The sequence below is a fragment of the Medicago truncatula genome, chromosome 7, assembly GCF_003473485.1.
Source record: "Medicago truncatula cultivar Jemalong A17 chromosome 7, MtrunA17r5.0-ANR, whole genome shotgun sequence".
In the NCBI taxonomy this organism is placed as follows: domain Eukaryota; kingdom Viridiplantae; phylum Streptophyta; class Magnoliopsida; order Fabales; family Fabaceae; genus Medicago; species Medicago truncatula.
Genome location: NC_053048.1, coordinates 44,652,554 through 44,670,229, shown reverse-complemented (window position 1 = coordinate 44,670,229; position 17,676 = coordinate 44,652,554). Strand labels below are relative to the sequence as shown.

Here is a 17,676-nt window from a genome sequence, read left to right as displayed (position 1 = left end):
AAGCCTATGAAGCCTAATAGGTCGGCCTGTTTATGCATGTTAGGTTTCATAGTTGACTTTTTAAATAAACTTTAAAGCTTTATAGTGAAATAGGCTTTTAAGGCCTTATAGTGATAGAGAAGTCTTACACTGAAATAGACTTTGAAGCCTATTAAGCCTATTTAAAAGTAAATAAAATGGAATGTTTAGTGACTTTAATAGTAAGTAGGCCTGTAAATAGGCTTTCAGGCCAGACCAGATTTTTAAATAGGTCAGACCAGACCAAAAAAATAGGCCTATGAAAGGCCATAGGCCAGGCTCAGGCCTATCAAAATCTGGCCTGACCTGGCCTATTCTCAACCCTATCTCTCAAGTCTCAATGGCTCTTGAGGCTATCAAGCAGTGGTTTCCAAAAATTTCTCCCATCCTAGCACCCTCAGGAGTCATATTAAATATATACAAACCAAAGCCCCTGAATTTTCACCACCAATTAATTAGAGAGAAAAACATTAAAATATAAAATAAATAGAAGAGCTACTTAGCTGTGCTTGTTTATTAAAATGAAAATCACTTGAAAAGAAAAAGAAAAAAAAAATCAGATATTTGAAGAAGCTGAAAAAAAAATCTTTAAATTCTTTTTTTCAACAATATACAATAAACCGATGAAAAAAAATTAAAAATGATTACTTTGTTTAAAAAAGGTGATTTTTTTCCCTAGAAAAATCAACAAATGGACTCTAAATTATCCATAACATAGTATTGTTTCAACGAACAAAAGACAAAAGCTTGGTATTGAATATTTCATAGATAAATGTAGTGGATAAATAAAACCAACACAATAGATTAGGTAGATGAGCCTCACACACAAACCCTTTAGTAGCACAATGAATTCAATCAAACATCATAGGAATATGGACAATCCTCCAAAACATGTAACAATTGTGATTATTTTGTTGTGTCTATGGAGTTCAGCTGAGAGTGTTCCAAATACAAACATCATCCAAGTTCTATGCAACAGTGGAGTGTACACCTCAGGTGATCCTTTTGGTATTAGTTTAAGCTATGTTCTTCAAGATTTAGAGAATGAAACTCCATCACAAAAAAATTATGACTATCACAACATTTCACCTTATCCTAATTCATTTGCTTATGGACATGCTACTTGCAACCTTAATTTGACATCCTCTGATTGTAAAACATGTCTTGGTGTTGCTAAATCAGACATTTTCAGTACTTGTCAGACAAAAAGGATAGGGGCTCGTTCTGTGATTCATGATTGTTCAATCAGGTATGAACAATATCCATTTGATGATTAGCAACAAAAAAACAAAAAAGTTAGAGCTTTTGGTTTCAAATTTTCATTTTAAGAATTTTGTTGTATGTAAAAAGCTCATATCAAAAGCTATTGTTTTGTAAGTCAAATACTCCAACTTTTATTTCTAAATAAAGTATGATCGTGTATTTTATTATATGGTGAGAAAAGGATCATAATTGATTTTGCCTCTTATCAATGTGAAATATCGATACATATGTGATTTCAAACAAAATTGTTTGATTTTGTTACCAAATCAAAATTAGATTTAATCCGGTCAAACGGTCAACCATTTTAGCTGCCGATGAAGATTGAACCAATGAAATTTCGAGTTTTGAATTGGGAATCATATGATTTCTATCCAATGAATTAAATTTGCTTCTTGCTGTACTGAATTTAAATCCCTCCAAACTTAAGTTAGATTAAAAGTGGTAAAGAAAAAGTGTATCAAGTTGAAAAATATACACAAGATTTACAATAAACTTGTGTTAGTAAAAGAAAAACACACATACACATCAATCGTTTATAAAGATCTAGTCTATCTATCTGAAAAAGAAAAAAAAAAAGTCTTGTAATAATATTTCACACATGCCATGGGATTTGAACCTTACATGTTAAATGAGAGATCATATGCATGATTTTATTTTCACGAGGGAGAAGGCCAGTTGTTTAACTCATAATATGCCTCGTTTGCTGCTTGGAGTATATTTTGGATCCGTTTATTACATAAAAGTATTTGACTTCACATTTAAGTTTGCTTTTGATGTTATCGAATACAATGATGCATTGCCGAGTAAGTATTGCTCACGCAAAGTACATAATGACAATTTCAAGAAAAGCTTAATCACTTGTATCATTTGGAATCATTCAAATGAGATTAAAAAATACTTCTACAAATAAATCTTGAAACTTGAACTAGATTACATTTACATGCATGAATTGATATTAGAGCAGTAATGTACTTATTTATCTCTCGGGGTCCCTATTTGAGTTAAATTAAATACTATAGTTAAATTAAATACTCAAAAAAAAAAAAAAAATTAACAGTGGATTATTGGATTATGAGCAAAATACAAAGCACTACACGTAGGAATTACTAGTCTGTTAAATGAAAGCAAGTTCCAACACAAAATATGTTTTGTATATACTTTGTACAGAATGTAACATAAAAAACTTGACACATCTTCCACTAATATTTTCAAGACCAAATGTCACCTAAGATTTTACCAAAAAAAATATGTTGTATACATCAAGTTTGTATCTAGGTGATTCTTATTTTCCTATAAGCTATCTGCTATCCCTCAAATTCACCATCCCAACATTAATCTAAAATGGCAGACCACTACAAAGAGGGTCAAAACAATCACTTTGCATGAAATTAGGTCAACATGCATGTTCCATTTAAGAAAACATCTTCTGTTTGTATTTTCAATTTTAACCAATAATTATAAACATATCATCTTATTTTCACATTATTTCAAATTTTCAAGGATTTGTACGACCAAAAATAAATATTTTGTATATTTTATGATGTACAAATATCCAAAAATAAGAAATAAGGTCAAATTAAAATGATATGTACATGCCTATTGGTAAAATTAATAAAAATAGAAACAGAAGACATCTTTCTTAAACCAAACATGTTAATTTCTTTGCTTTGTAACACAAGGCAATTACTAACAAATAGTTAGATTCACCAATTAGTGAATCTGACCACAAAGATGGCAAATTTAGCTTCCAACTTCATGTCATTCACCAATGATTGAGAAGGGTTGGTAAAGATTTTGTAATATGTGCTTTTTCCGCAAACTGTATAAGACTATTTATAGAATAACTTGAGAAACTTTTGTTGTATTGCGGTCCGAAAAAGCCTTCCTCTTGAGAAGAAGAGCATAAAGAATCTCATTCCACGAATCGGGAACACCAGGGAGACACCAATGGCTACAGTCTTGCCGCTGCATAGAGGCTGGGCCCTTGTCTGGCCCGATATAGTAAATAGATGCATGGCCGTCTTTCCTGCGTGCCGACATTTGTGTAATGTTAAGTAAGTCCAAATTCAAAACATGTGATTTACTCGCGCGTTGTGACAAGACATTGGTGACGGTACTGAAATGAATGTCGGAGATTGCAGGCACGGAGCCTAAATCAGGTAGTGTTTCCGAATGACAACCACCACCAGTATTCCAGTCACCACCCCTGATACATCCACAATGAAATTAATTAATGGTAAGGAACAAAACCTGATCAATATGCTGAGGAAGAATAATATACAAAATATTCTACACAAGTTTTTCAAGTATTTAAATTTTAGTTTTCCCGCATTAAATGGACTGAATCTGATATCAACTAACATTAGCATTGCTATGCCCATGATTGGATTTGAGGTGAATTTGGCAGAATCACGGTTTGCCTCCGTAATTTTAACAAAAGCTACACTTCGGAGCTTAAACAAAATCACGGTACCACCGTGACAGCATGACTTTGTCAAACTCATAGTGAAGCAGCTAAACTAGTTATTATATAGCAAAACCAGATTTTGGAGTTGTGAATTCTGATCATTATCCTAAACAGTTATATTTTGAACTACTTGCTTTGTCTCCTTCCGATTCCAAGCACTACATACTTAGGTTTTGATTTTTTACCCCGGCACCAAATGTTTTTAATGACAATTTGATAAATTAGAACCAATATTCAGATTCTCTACAATGACAACAATAACCTGCATAAACTCTTTCAAAGTAACAAGATTGAGATAAAAAGTCATAGAGGGCAAAGCATACACCACGTCTGCTAAAAGGAATGCCCTTAAGAAGCAGAAAGTTATGTGATTTGAGTCTTGAAATTCGTGTCAGATTTTAAAAAAGAATTACAGTCAATAAACAGTAAATGCTTGCCAAAAGCTGTGGTGAAAGGAAAAATCCCTCTGAAAAAAGCAATGCAGAAGTATCCTTTTACCAATCCTAATATTCTTTATAGCACTGACATTTCAAATTGAAGGCGTGCTTGATAGCACTCACCTCCCATTTTTCAAAGTATTACCGGTGTCGTGTAATCGTGTCCAGTGTCATTGTTTGTGTCAATGATTCATAGCTCTATATATATTTGAGAAGAAGTGATATTGTAACTGAGTTTTCCATTTAAAAATTTATAACATAAATTTTGATCAAATAAAGATAAAAGGGAAGGTAGGTTTGTTTGAAAATTTAGGCAAACCTGAAATGGACAGGAGCATAAGTTCTGAAAAGGACATATGTTTTGTTCCTGTTTACTTCACGGGCAATCCAATCAACTACTGTCTCAACTGATAATCTGAAAGCATCTTCTGTAGACATATTCATCTTCACTTGCTCCCCTATTTGAAAGTAACAACCCCTAAGCAATAAAATAAAACCAACATCAAACTCACATATAATTACAACAACTTCAATATCAATATCTTAACCACATATAGGGTACAACACTGTTGCAAACTTTCAACAAAACAAAGTAACCTATACACCCAAGGATTTTAACATCATGGATTTAAACAGAGTATAAAGATGGGCCTATAACAGTTAATAGGTCAGGATCAGGCCTTCAAATTTTAGCTTAGCCTATTCCCACCCCTAATCACATGATTAATGTATTCTTTCACATGTCCTTGTTAAAGATTGAATTATTAAAAATAACAATCCATCACACCAAACAAACATAAAATGAAATCCTTACATTTTGACGGTCTTCTCGTAATTCCACCAATGCCCAGCATTGAGAACCAACACATCTGCATCTCTCCACCTATGAGAAGTCCAGTCCATATGATCAACCCTCAAAGTCAATTTTACCCGGTAAGGTGCCCCATGAGGAGGCCGTCCCTGCACTACTAAAAATGGAGACCTGTAGTATTCAACAGTGCAGTTGAAATCTTCAAACTTGAATGCCAAGAAGCCTGTGTGCTTTGTAATTGGGTTCCCATTAACCTCATAGACAGAACTCTTGTTTGTAACGGCAGAAGATAGCATACAGAGAAGTGATTCCCATTGGTTCCTTCCAATCGAATCACCAACAAAAACTAATCGTTTGTTTCGTATATTTTCCAACATCTTCCTTGCATCAAATCTGTCATATAAGAATAAAGCTCCAAGTTATATATCACATTCCAAAAACTATTTTTTGTTCAAATTCCGCTATGTACACTACTATAACACTGTTATAGCTGCTATTTCACAATATTTTGTACTAAATAACTCTGGTCAATGATTCTTCCAAGCTAGGATTCAAACTCGGGTTCTCCCATACAATTTCCAAAAACTAATTTGACTTAACTTAACACACTATATTGTATGCATAAACAAAATGCTTCATAAGATGCAAATCAAAAAGTAGATAATTGCAGGTATGAATTATTAAAGGAAAAAAGAGTAGGAATAAACTGTCAAATTCAGAATGGTAAACACAAAAGCAGCTTAACCCCAAATAAAAAAAATGATTCCTTTCTTCCTTATAGAGAAAGAAAAATAGACACACTAAGTAGTTGTTGAGCTTGAATCAGACGCCAATGTTAATAGTTAATCATAATGAAATTGGAAACACTGACAAATGACAAGGACAATTGTTATCACTAGCACAAAACCAATAAAGGAAAAATCCTAACAACCTTCATACCAACACAAAAACACCTTCATATACAAATTCAACAATCCAAAAATAAAACACTAAAAAAAACTTCCTAGTACCAATTGATAAGGGTAGCTCATCAAAAAACCTGATTTTGCAAAAATATATAAAATACACGGAAGCTTATGAAAGATGATATCATAAGCAATCAACTATATAAGACAAAAACTAAACACTGATGATAACCAATAAACAAAAAAAAAGTTTTTGTCTTCATATTTTCAGCACTATGTTCTACCAACCAGAATAAAATAACTACAAAAACAAAATCAAAGCAAAAGGGGTTGCTCAAAACCTTGGCAAGTTGCAATCTTTGGGTTGCCATCTCCACTTAGTGTAGAAAGCATCAGGTCTACCATTCTCAGAGCAACGAAAGCCTTGATCCAAGAATGAACAATTTGAAGAATGATAAAGTGGATAAGTTTCATCCCAAACCCAGTTTCCATCAAAAACATCACAGTTATCACCTTTTTGAGTCAAAAATTGAATAGGAGGAGGAGAAGAAGGTGAAGTAGAAGAAAAATGGAATGAAAAAAGTTTGGTTCCTCTAGAGTGAAGTATACCCTTGTAATCAACATAGAAGAAGCAAGTAATGAAGAGAATTGAAACGAAGAAGAATCCAAGGATTGTTAAGGAAGGTTCTAAGGGGTTAAAGCGTTTGAATTTCTTGAGAAAATCCATGTGGGTCATGGTAGTTTTTTTGGTTTCAGAAACATTTGTTTTGTTCATATTTCAGTGTGAGAGAAGAACAAGTAGTAGAAGAAGAAGGTGAAAGGGTTAAAGTGGGGTCCACAAGGAACAAAAAAAGATAGTAAAAAAAAAACAAAGAGAAGAGAAGCATTAATGAATGGTAGGAAAAGGTAAAGTGGTGTTTATGAGGAAGTTGAAGTTTGAATGAATGAGGTTAAGGTTGAGATACAATCAATGATATGAAGTGAGGGGTTATGAAAAAGGAAGTTATTGGAGCGTTTTGTGTTTGAGTTTTAGATTTTGTTTTAAGGGTGTCGGATTTGTTGGTATTTTTCTCCCTTTATTTTAGGGGTATGGGCGGCAATTTATGATCTTGTTCATGTATTTATTTGATTCATTTTATAGATTTAATTTACAGTCTATTTATATACACCATTATGGTCTAACGATGTGTTGTCGTATCAATTTTTTTGTGGTGGTCGGGGTTTGAATTCTAAATCTTGCGTATATTATGCATTGTTCCTGTCAATTTAGCTAAGCTCACGAGGAAGTATTTTTAATCTATTAGTAATAATGTGGCAATACGTCATGGATGAACATAACTCGATTGGTAAAGAGAATGTATCGTTATATGTAGAGTCAGATTTGATCTCAGACACCTCACTTATTTACCTGATCAAAAAATAATGTGACAATACATGATTAGATATGTGTATAAAGTTTGTATATTAATTGCCTAAACTCTTGTTTTATTGTTTTTTTTTACTATATTTATTTATTTATTTATTTTATTTACAATAATGTTATTGATTAATCAAAATCGTGGGGAGAGTGATGAGGTGGGTGAAAGGGAATGAATGAATGGAATGGGGAAGGAATATTGGGTACCATTGGACGCGGAAATAGTCATCATCTTTTCTTATTCTCTTCTCCCTCAAAATATCTTTTCTTATTCTCTCCTTGTGATTTTCTATATTTATCTATTTTTCTTATAAGAAAGTCATAAACACGTCTAATAAAATAAGATTTTCTTCTTGCACCAAATAAATAATTAAGAACTTCCTTTTTGACTTAGTCACAAAATAAAAATAGAAGAAACATTAAAAAAAATGGGTTGGAATTTCTTGTAAAAGAAGAAAATGAGTTGGAAATTATTAAAATAAAAAGGCACTCCTTACGTTTCCACCATTTATTTTTATTTCTGGTCAAAACTAGATATATTAATTTTTGAATGTTTACTTTTTTTTTTATCTCCATAAATATATTAACTTTTTTTTTATGCTCTAAATTTTTTTCTCTCCATATTTTTCATTCCTAAGTTGTTTTTATTAAAATCTTGAAATACATTAATTTAATAATTCAATCTTTAACTTATTTAATATTTTTCTTTTTTATAGGACAAAAATTTGAAGACATACTTTTTTTCTGAAGAAATTATTTTTGTAAGGATTGAAAACAAAGCCTGTATATTTACCCAGATAAAAAACATATTAAACCATTTTCTAATAAGATGTTAACTTTCCGTGAATGCTAGCATACTCTCTACCACAATTCCAACATATTTTTATTGGTTGAAGTTTATATAGATATTTCACAAATTTTAAGTGAGACATGATAGATTTAGTGAGATTCATTTAGATTTAAAGCAACATGATGGATGTGTTGTTAGCGTTCACTCAACATTTTTCTTAATCCTTCGGTTTTTAATGGAACATTTTAATAATTTAAAGTTCAATTATGAGATAAATATGTTTTCGTTAAAAATTGTTTCACTCTTCAAAATTTGATTCTTCAAAATGATTTATTATTTGATAATGAGTATCATTTGAGTTTAATTACTCAATTTTTATTCACTTTTTGATATAAGAAGTACGTCTCTTAACTTTTTATTCATCTTCAAATGAACACAAATGTATCACTCTCAACTCAAGTTATAATGCTCTATTATATACTTCTGATCATATTTTTTTAAATTTATTGAATATCTATTGTATTTGATTTATAATATGTATTAAATATATTAGGTATTCAATAAACCTAAATTTTATTTTATTTTGCATATTAATGTGACTGAATGGAACATGTATGACAATAGTTTACAATAATAGTTAAAAAAAAAATTAAATTCTATCCTAATGTTATCTTTTCACCCACAACTATTTCACATTTCCCCTCTTTCAATCAAATCGTCAATTTGTTAAAAAAATTGTAATTAAGAAATGTCGAATAATTGCGATTGATCATAAATGCTCCTAATGAATTACTAGACTACAAACGGATTTTTTTAAGAAGATTTACGAACTGATTACGAAGTTTTATTTTTCACTTGAATCTTCGTTGAATGTTAACGAGTGTTCTCGTAATACTCCCTTCGTCCCAAATTGTATAATGTTTTGGACATTTTACACATATTAAGAAATGTAATTAATATTGTAAGGGAAAGAGATATTATGAGTTGTTTTACAAAATTATCCTCAATAAATGATATGGGAAAGATAGATGAAGGAATTGAAAGAAGAGAGAGTAATAAATAGTTAAGGATATAATAGGAAAAGTAACATTAATTTTTCATTGGTATTATAAAGCGACATATAATTTGGGACAAATTTTTTTTCTAAAGTGACATACAATTTGGACGGAGGGAGTACTTTTTAAACACTTAAAATGGTAAGATTTTATGAAAATTTATGCATTTATTATATTGAAAATTGAAGTCTTTAATTTTTTGAAAGAGTAATTTTCTTATTATAAATATTTAAAGAGTGTCTCGAAGCACTTAATAGGACTCCAGCTTTCTAATACTGAATCAAAACTTAATAGTAGTATTTAATGTAAAAAATAAAAAATAAAAAAAAAGACAGAAAAAATAATTTTTGAAGCCTTTTTGGTGGCATAGCGCAGCCAATCTAATTATGATAGGTCAATGAATGCCCATCCAACCTGTCTAATTATGCCAGCTTATCGGACAAGCACATTTTGCCCGCACTATTACATCATTAATAACATCTAAACTGTCTTTGTGAGGGAACTATATTCATTACATTTAAAAATTAAATAAACAAACATACTTAACGTCATGGGGTTTTGTTCTTTGTTTTTGAACATGTAGAACATGAGTATAATTTATTTATCATAAGGATAAGCACAAACAAACTGTGCTAAGCAAAGAGAGATTACAATATCAGGAATAGGATTAATAGCACAGCCTAACCAAAAGAGAAAACTCAGCAGAACAGTACACCCTTAAATTCTAATTTCTACATAAGTAGCAGAATTAATTGACTCAAAGTTTGCCTACCAAACCTGTACCACGGCTCTGAATCAACCCCCCACATAAATATTTAATGATTTTAAATAGTTTTTTATTATGGACTTTAGTAATTTGTTCAATATTTTTATTTTATCTTGTATTTCTTCATATTTTATGCAGGTGTAAAGCCATAATGATATTGCGAATCAAAAATAAATGAACTAAAGTATTTAACAAAGAACATGAGTGTAGATTTTATCTTTGAGAGAAAACTGGAATGTAATTCAATAATGTTTGAGAAGAGGATAGTGTATTTTTCTCATATATATTTTGCAAAAGAGACGACGGTATATTTTTAACATAAAAATGAAGATTAGTGTGATTTAGGCAACACTCGCATAAGAGTGTAATTCACTCTATCTTTTCCTTAGTAAATCCTTTAACTTTCATAACATTACTAACCTTGATTTTTTTTGTTCTCTCGTTAAAAAAACATGTATACAGTGCCTGTTATATGGTGCTTATGTGTTTGTTATGATGATTATGTGGCTAGTCCTAATAGGGTTTCAGTAAAAAAAAAAAAAACAAATTTTTAATTATTATTTTTGTTAAAAAAATCCACTTCATGTTTGTAAATTTTTTAATTATGTGGACTGCCACGTCAGAGCCACGTGGCAAAAGTTGCACAGTCAGCAACTGCGAGTAACATGCCAAGTCAGACATGAAGTGGGGACAGGGACCTTTTTCAAACAAAAAAAATTTACAAGGATGTATTTTAAATTTATTTTTTTCATAGGGACGAAAATCAAAACTGACCCAAATTACAGGGACGATTATCATATTTAAGCCTTTAAATATCAGCACACACTTCCTCTATGAAACCATCAGGCCCCGAGAGCGCCAGAGTCCACCATTTAGAGGTATCCACAATTAACTCATGGTGGAATCCATCTATTAACTTTTTTGAGATGTTGGGTTGTTGGAATTTGATGTTTATCAGATATTAGCATTTAAAAAAATATAAATTAGTGATATCTACTTCGAGATTGAGGCATCCAAATTTGACAACTAAATTGTGGATGCTTTAAGTCCTTACAATTATCCTATTCCAACTCATAAAAAATTTATATAAAAAGGAAAGAGTAATACCTCAAATTTGTCCTTGAATTTTCAAAAATCAGCCAAATTCGTCCTCAAATTTTGCGAAATATCTATTTAGTCCCTGAATTTTACGGACGTCCATCAAAATAGTCCCTCCGTCCATAAGCTCCGTTAGCGATGCTGATGTGTCCTCTTGCATGTTGTGTTGTCTTCTACACGTGTCAAGAAGGCAGCCACGTGTATATATAAAGACTAGTTTGATGAAAATGGTAAAAACTGCAGTTTTAACTTTTCAGTGTCATTTTTTAGTGTTTCCAATTATACCCCTATATATAAGGATCGATTTGATACTTATTGTGATAATTTAAGAACTGATTTGATGGATAGTGTTATAATTTAAGGTCTAATTTGATTGATTTTATTTTAGGGAATGAGTACAAGGAGATATGACATGAGAAGACCAGTGATTTCAAATAACATGCATAAACAAACATCAGTGCAAGGTCCTGCTCCACAAAATCCAACTGCTCCTGGAGTTATTAGAGTTCCAAATCCAAATTACGGGCCATCCGCTTCTACTTTTTTTTGAGTCGGCAAATATTATTAAACGTCGTCCCCACAAGACGCAAGGTATGGACGAAACAAGATACAAATGGTGTCGCGATTAAACGGTACACCATAACCACCTAAAAACACCCATGAAGATAAACCCACAAAAACATATCACCACCTAAAACAGACTCCAAAAAAAAAAAAAAAAAAGCACTGTAAACACGGTATCCACCACCGCCCATCATTACTACTTAACCACAAAGAACACCCTCAAAATAAAACTCTCAAACCCCAACACCCAAGCTGAGCCACAGTTCGAAGAGCACCTAACCGAAGGATCATGCAGCTATCACAAACCTCGCGACCTCCGAACCACCGAAAGAGCACAACACAAAGCCCAAAAACCAACTTGACTCAAAGAACTGACTCCCGATCTCGAATCAAAACTGAACGGCCCACCATACTATATTACCAAATTAGCAGGGCACCCCTCGCCCCCGGTACACCAAATCAAGTCAAACAAAGATTGCAGCTAGACCCCAACTCCCGATCTCGAAGCCAAATGAACCGGCCCACCGAAAACCAGCACACAATATGTAAAACAAAAGTCCGGCATGCGAAGTTTGAACAACAAACAAATCAAAAGGAAAATGCTCAACACAATGTGACACACACCCTTCAAACTCCGTAAACACCTAAACCACCCAAAAAGCACAAACAAGAGCTAGTGACGACGAACATGGACCTGTATAACAGAGGTCGCTTCTAAAGGAAATCACCCCAACAAGCACCCACCTCCTCACTTAAAACACCAACCACCGCCACACATCATCACTCCCACCATGTAACATCCCGTTTTCCCAACATAAAAATTTCATAAAAATAATCAAAGTAATCATCACAAACGCAATGTCACACTTCTTAAAAATCATAAATGGAATAATTAACTAATTTTCCTTCAAAGTTCAATCAACATAAATATTCAAAACTTCGCAGCGGAATTTATTTCAACGTCTAAAAATAGTAGTCTTTGGCGCGAAGGTCTCATCATAAATATCTCATAGAAATTCAGTCTAAAAACATAGTCATAAACTTCATAAAGTAATACGTAAGGAATAGAAAAGCATGCAACAAAGTTCTCATCCTGTTACATATCAAAGCACCTAAAGACACACGTGAGAGATAGTCCACTCACGACAGAAATCTAACAGCAGCTTAAACTCGATCACCTGCAAGTTACTCATACGAAGAGCAACATTTCCAAGTAGAAGGGGTGAGATTTCACAAACAATAATATTAAGCATATAATTCAACAATTAAATTTAACAACATAAACATTGTTAATTAATAATAATAATTCTTCATATAGTGCTTCATTAATAGTCAAATCCACTTCTAATCATCATTAACTCATAACAAATATAAACAACAACATGATCATCATCTTATAATAACATAAGCAACAACATACTCATCATCTTATAATAATATAAACAACAACATAATCATTAATATTACATGGTTTGTCATCAACAACAACTTCAACGATTCGACGACGACAACGTCAACCTGACAATACAGCTACGTGAGAGTACACCACCTCTTATAATACGACAACGTAAGAGTACACCACCTCTCACAAAACAAATGAACATAAACAGTCACCAACAACAGCTTCAACTACGATGATCTTCATCCCTCGCGAGGCGAAAGGTGCTGCTCGCTATGGCGAGCGATGAATGCAGGCTCGGGCAGAATGCAGATTTTTACAAAAATCCACCTAATCTCATGGTTCAAAGCTTAAAACTGATTTTAAACATCACCATATGGATTATCTAAGGTCTGTAAACACCTTCTACATCAATTCTACAAGTTTTCACCATCTACTCCTCAATTGATCACTTTTAACCTAATTTCCAATTTCCAAACTAAACCTACAACTTGTTAAATCTAATCATCAGAATTAACGGCTTAAGAAGATTGAATGTTAGTCCCACCCTTACCTTAAGAAAATCGATCAGCAGCTCTCTCTTGGTTCTTCTCTCCTATTGTTCTTCCTTTTCTCCAAAACTGGTTGTACGTGAAAATAATTCTAAACTTAGTTTCTCCTATTTATCTCTTCCCATCTATTTTATCTTATTTCCACTTAATCCACTAAATTCTCTAAATCCTCAAAACAGCCCCACAACTTAATCTTATTTCTATTTTCAAGACTTATTCTAATAAATAATAAAATAACACTACTTAATAAAATAACGACACACCACATAATCAACATAATTATATAAAATCATATATAAAAAGACTTTAAATCAACCAATAATAATTAAATAAAATTGGGGCGTTACACACCACACTTCACCACCACCACGCATCACCACCCCCACCTGAATTGAATAACCTCCACCACCACTACATCACCACCGCGCATCACCACCACTGTTCAGCAAGCACAAGAGCAAGACAGCCGGGCTGAAAGTCTCCAAGGAAAGCCACGATGAATAAACCCACAAACCAACGACAGAGACAGAAACTACGCCGCCAAACCAGCCAACCAAGAAACAGACAGCAACACAAACACGGATCAAGAGAAAGATGAAACCCAACAGCAAAACACGGACAACGACGCCGGTTTGAAGCGGAAACACAACCCATATCGTAAAAAGGCAATCGCCGGTGACAAGGAGTAGGCGTCTGACGCTGGAGTAGACAACAACCAAGCCAAAAAGCAGCAAGAGCCCACAAACACGACCCAAAAAAGAACCCAAAAATTCTGAAGGTACATGGAGTTTATCCCAACCCCAGGATTTCCAAAGCAGTGATGCTTGTTTAAATTATGCTTTTGGACTAGTTTAATTAATGCTTTTTGGACTTGTTTACTTTATGCTTTTTGGATATGTAATGACTTAAGAACATCAAATGACTTGATGACTTAATGACTATGTAATGTTCTTTTTTTGGCTATGTAATTACTTATGAACATCAAATGTATGACATATGATGGTAAGCAAATGTCTGTCTTTTTACAATCAAAGTCTTTGACTTTTACTTTTTACTTTGTACAACAAATGTATGCACCAATGATCACAGTGATATATGGTGTGAAAATTCAAGGACTTATTTGATGGTATTTTCACTAATTTGGGGATCAATATGATGGATAGACATGCAATAGAAGGACCAATTTGATGGAAATATTTTGACAGAAGGGTTGAATTCATTCATTGACAACCTCTTTTCATTACAACAAATCTTGTTATCAATAACTACTGATTTTTGGATTTCGAATTGAATAAAAAAAATTAGGGTTTTAAGTTTTTTGAATTGGGGAAGAACTTTGCCATAAGTTCAGGGAAGAAATTTTTGGGATTTTGAACTCTAGGTGACAAATTATAACATTAGGGTTCCAAATTTATATATTTGGGGAAGAAAGACGTTCATGAGAAAGAGATGTTGGGGGAAAAAGATATGTTGGAAATTTTGCAATTTTCTGTAAATCAATCAAGTTGGTTCTTGGCAATTTTTTGTAAATCAATCAATTTGGTCCCTGCCTGCATGGCATCTGACGTGGTAAGCCTTGTAAGTGGTTAACGGTACACGTCACCTCCGTTAACATGCCAACTTAATGGATGGATTGATTTGATTGACATTTTAAAAATTTAGGGACTAAATAGATATTTGGCAAAATTTGGGGATGAATTTGGCTGATTTTTTAAAATTTAAAGACGAAGTTTAGGTATTACACAAAAAAGAAAACTTTGGTAAAGCTTTAAGAGTAGAGATTATGTAAAGCATTTCTCTTTTCTAAAATACACTTTCAATGTTTTATGTTTAGACTTTTGAAAGTGTGTGTGTGTGTGTGTTTGTATCAAAGTGCAGTGTGAAGTAGGATGGGATGATGGAATAGCATAAGGAGCTGATACATTTGGAGTGCTAGTGCTGCATTTTATGGTCTTTCAATACTGTGATGTACCATTTGCTCTGATTATAACAGCACTTTCAAAGAGTGCTTAGAGTTTGCTTTGGAAGAATTCATTCATGCTGAAAATCTGTATTATTTGGTTCATAACCATATTGGGTAGGAGCAGGGGCGGACCCATGATGAACTCTAACTTTTGTTAAAGGATGAAGGCACTGGGAGTTGAACTCAGAACACACCTTTCCTTAAAGGATTATCAATTGTTAGGTCATGCATAGAACTGTGAAATACTAGCTATATATATCATATATAATTAATTGTTTCGCTCTAATGTATATACAAATAAATGGGTAATATTTCGGTATGGTTATAGCCACACTTAGTCATACAATGGGTCCGCTCCTGGGTAGGAGCTATTTTGGTTTAGAAAGATATGAGTCATATGTTATGTTGGGGAGTCTGAAGATAACGGGAGAAACAACGGATTGATGGGTCACATCTCTTATATATTTAACATTTTATTCATTCATAGACGATATGAGACTTAACAACTCACATCCCTTATATATTCAACATTTTACTCATTCATAGACGATACGAGACTTTAACAACTCACACATGAAATCCGACATCTTGATAAAGAAAAGTTAGGATGTGAGAAGTCTATCATCATTTGCTATCTTAGCTTGATGTGCTGCAAGGAAAGAAAGTTAATCTTGGTGCTTCGATTGGTTGTTAGTGCTTCCCTAATTGATACCGTAGGTGGATTTGTAATTTAAAGAAGGATTTGGTGCTTATATATGTTGGCTCGTTGCAGACGGACAGTAGTTTGCTTAGTGTAGTTTTTTTTTTCTTCTTTAGTTAGGTGGTTATCATGTTTTTCGGTGAAAGCTTGAGGACATGATTTTGCTATAGCTAAAAGACAAACCTTACCAATTGCCCAATGTATGAAGAGAACAACCTGGTATTGAATCCTAATTCTAACAAAACAAAACACAAATATGATATGATGCTTCTATTTCAACAACAGAACACTGCTAATGTTATTTTACTTGGACAATTGGACGAAATACAAAATACAAGAAATGAATAATTATCACCCTCAACATGGCTGTGCTCAAATTTAGGCGTCTGCAGCGCTATCTCCAGCGTCAGTTTCAGGAGCGGTGAAAGCAACAGCCGGAACATCTCTCAATTTATTTCTTTTTTTGAGCAAACCACACTCTCAATTTATGAAGATAATGTAGTGCAACTTGCGTGTAACTCACTACCACAAACAACTTCCTAATCCAAACCTTAGCAGCTCTCCTAGTCCCACCACTCAAAAATGTAGCTTTCATGAAACTGGCATATTCCTTATTCTCCTTTTTACACGTAACTATTTTTCAACTAATTATAAACAATTCATGAAAGATAATGATTCTGTTTGTTGCACATTATAAAATTACAATCAAAGAAACCAGAATTCAGGGGGATTCAATTGGGATGTGATGAAGGAGAATGGCGAGTTTATGCAGAGTTAGGATTAATAAGTTGCAAGGATAAACTAGTCGAACAAGCATATCATAAGATTTAAAATAATGCAGCTGCATTGATGTAGTATTGGAATTTGGAACTCTAAATTTCATTAGGTTATCAAATGCAAATATACTTGCAGCAATTAGTAAACAAAAATATAGCAGAGATGGGTATTGCAGCAATTGGAAGCTATAATCAAAATATATTGTGTATACAAAAATTAACAAAAAATATATACTGCAGTGAATAAAAAAAAAAAAAAAACTGACAACAATAAAAGAGAATTGGAGAAATGAAATCAAACATCTTCATACTGCCTAATTGTATAAATAAGGAGAGAACAGTACATTGTTCAAATTTGAAGCAATAAAATAAGATGAATACCACATTAATTAGGTAAGGATAACCCAGAACAAGAAAGTGTTTCAATCTCTCTATCAAGCAATGACAAATTCACAACTTTCAAGTCCAAATGAAATGAGAATGCCAAAGAAAATCATATCCTATAGCAAGTTTGAACAAAGAGATATTCAAAGTTCAAGATTATTAATCTAACAAGAAGCTACATAAGGGCTACTAGCAAATTTATATTAGTGAATAGAATCGCAAATTTAACATGTCAAATTCCATCTAAAGTGTAAGTTGGACAAAATCATAGTGACGTGACATGATTTGGTTGAAGCTACTATAGAAAAATGA

General features: G+C 32.8%; 1 protein-coding gene across 1 annotated transcript; it reads right to left on the bottom strand.

The window, feature by feature from the left end:
* Nucleotides 1-2,372: 2,372 nt before the first annotated feature.
* Nucleotides 2,373-7,020, bottom strand: LOC25499107 (protein trichome birefringence-like 10). Its single transcript, XM_013594259.3, has 4 exons — nucleotides 6,243-7,020; nucleotides 5,000-5,389; nucleotides 4,505-4,663; nucleotides 2,373-3,487 (listed from the first exon to the last, which is right to left on the bottom strand). The coding sequence occupies exons 1-4, from the start codon at nucleotides 6,674-6,676 to the stop codon at nucleotides 3,115-3,117; spliced, it is 1,356 nt and encodes a 451-aa protein (XP_013449713.1). The 5' UTR covers nucleotides 6,677-7,020; the 3' UTR covers nucleotides 2,373-3,114.
* Between the last annotated feature and the right edge of the window lie 10,656 nt (nucleotides 7,021-17,676).

What these genes read in the sequence shown, in the direction of transcription:
- LOC25499107 (XM_013594259.3), bottom strand. Translation starts at nt 6,676, where the DNA reads ATGAACAAAACAAATGTTTCTGAAACCAAAAAAACTACCATGACCCAC. An exon ending in TACGAGAAGACCGTCAAAAT is followed by an intron (nt 4,664 to 4,999) that starts GTAAGGATTTCA and finishes TTTATTGCTTAG; the next exon opens with GGGTTGTTACTTTCAAATAG. An exon ending in TATGCTCCTGTCCATTTCAG is followed by an intron (nt 3,488 to 4,504) that starts GTTTGCCTAAAT and finishes TGGATGTATCAG; the next exon opens with GGGTGGTGACTGGAATACTG.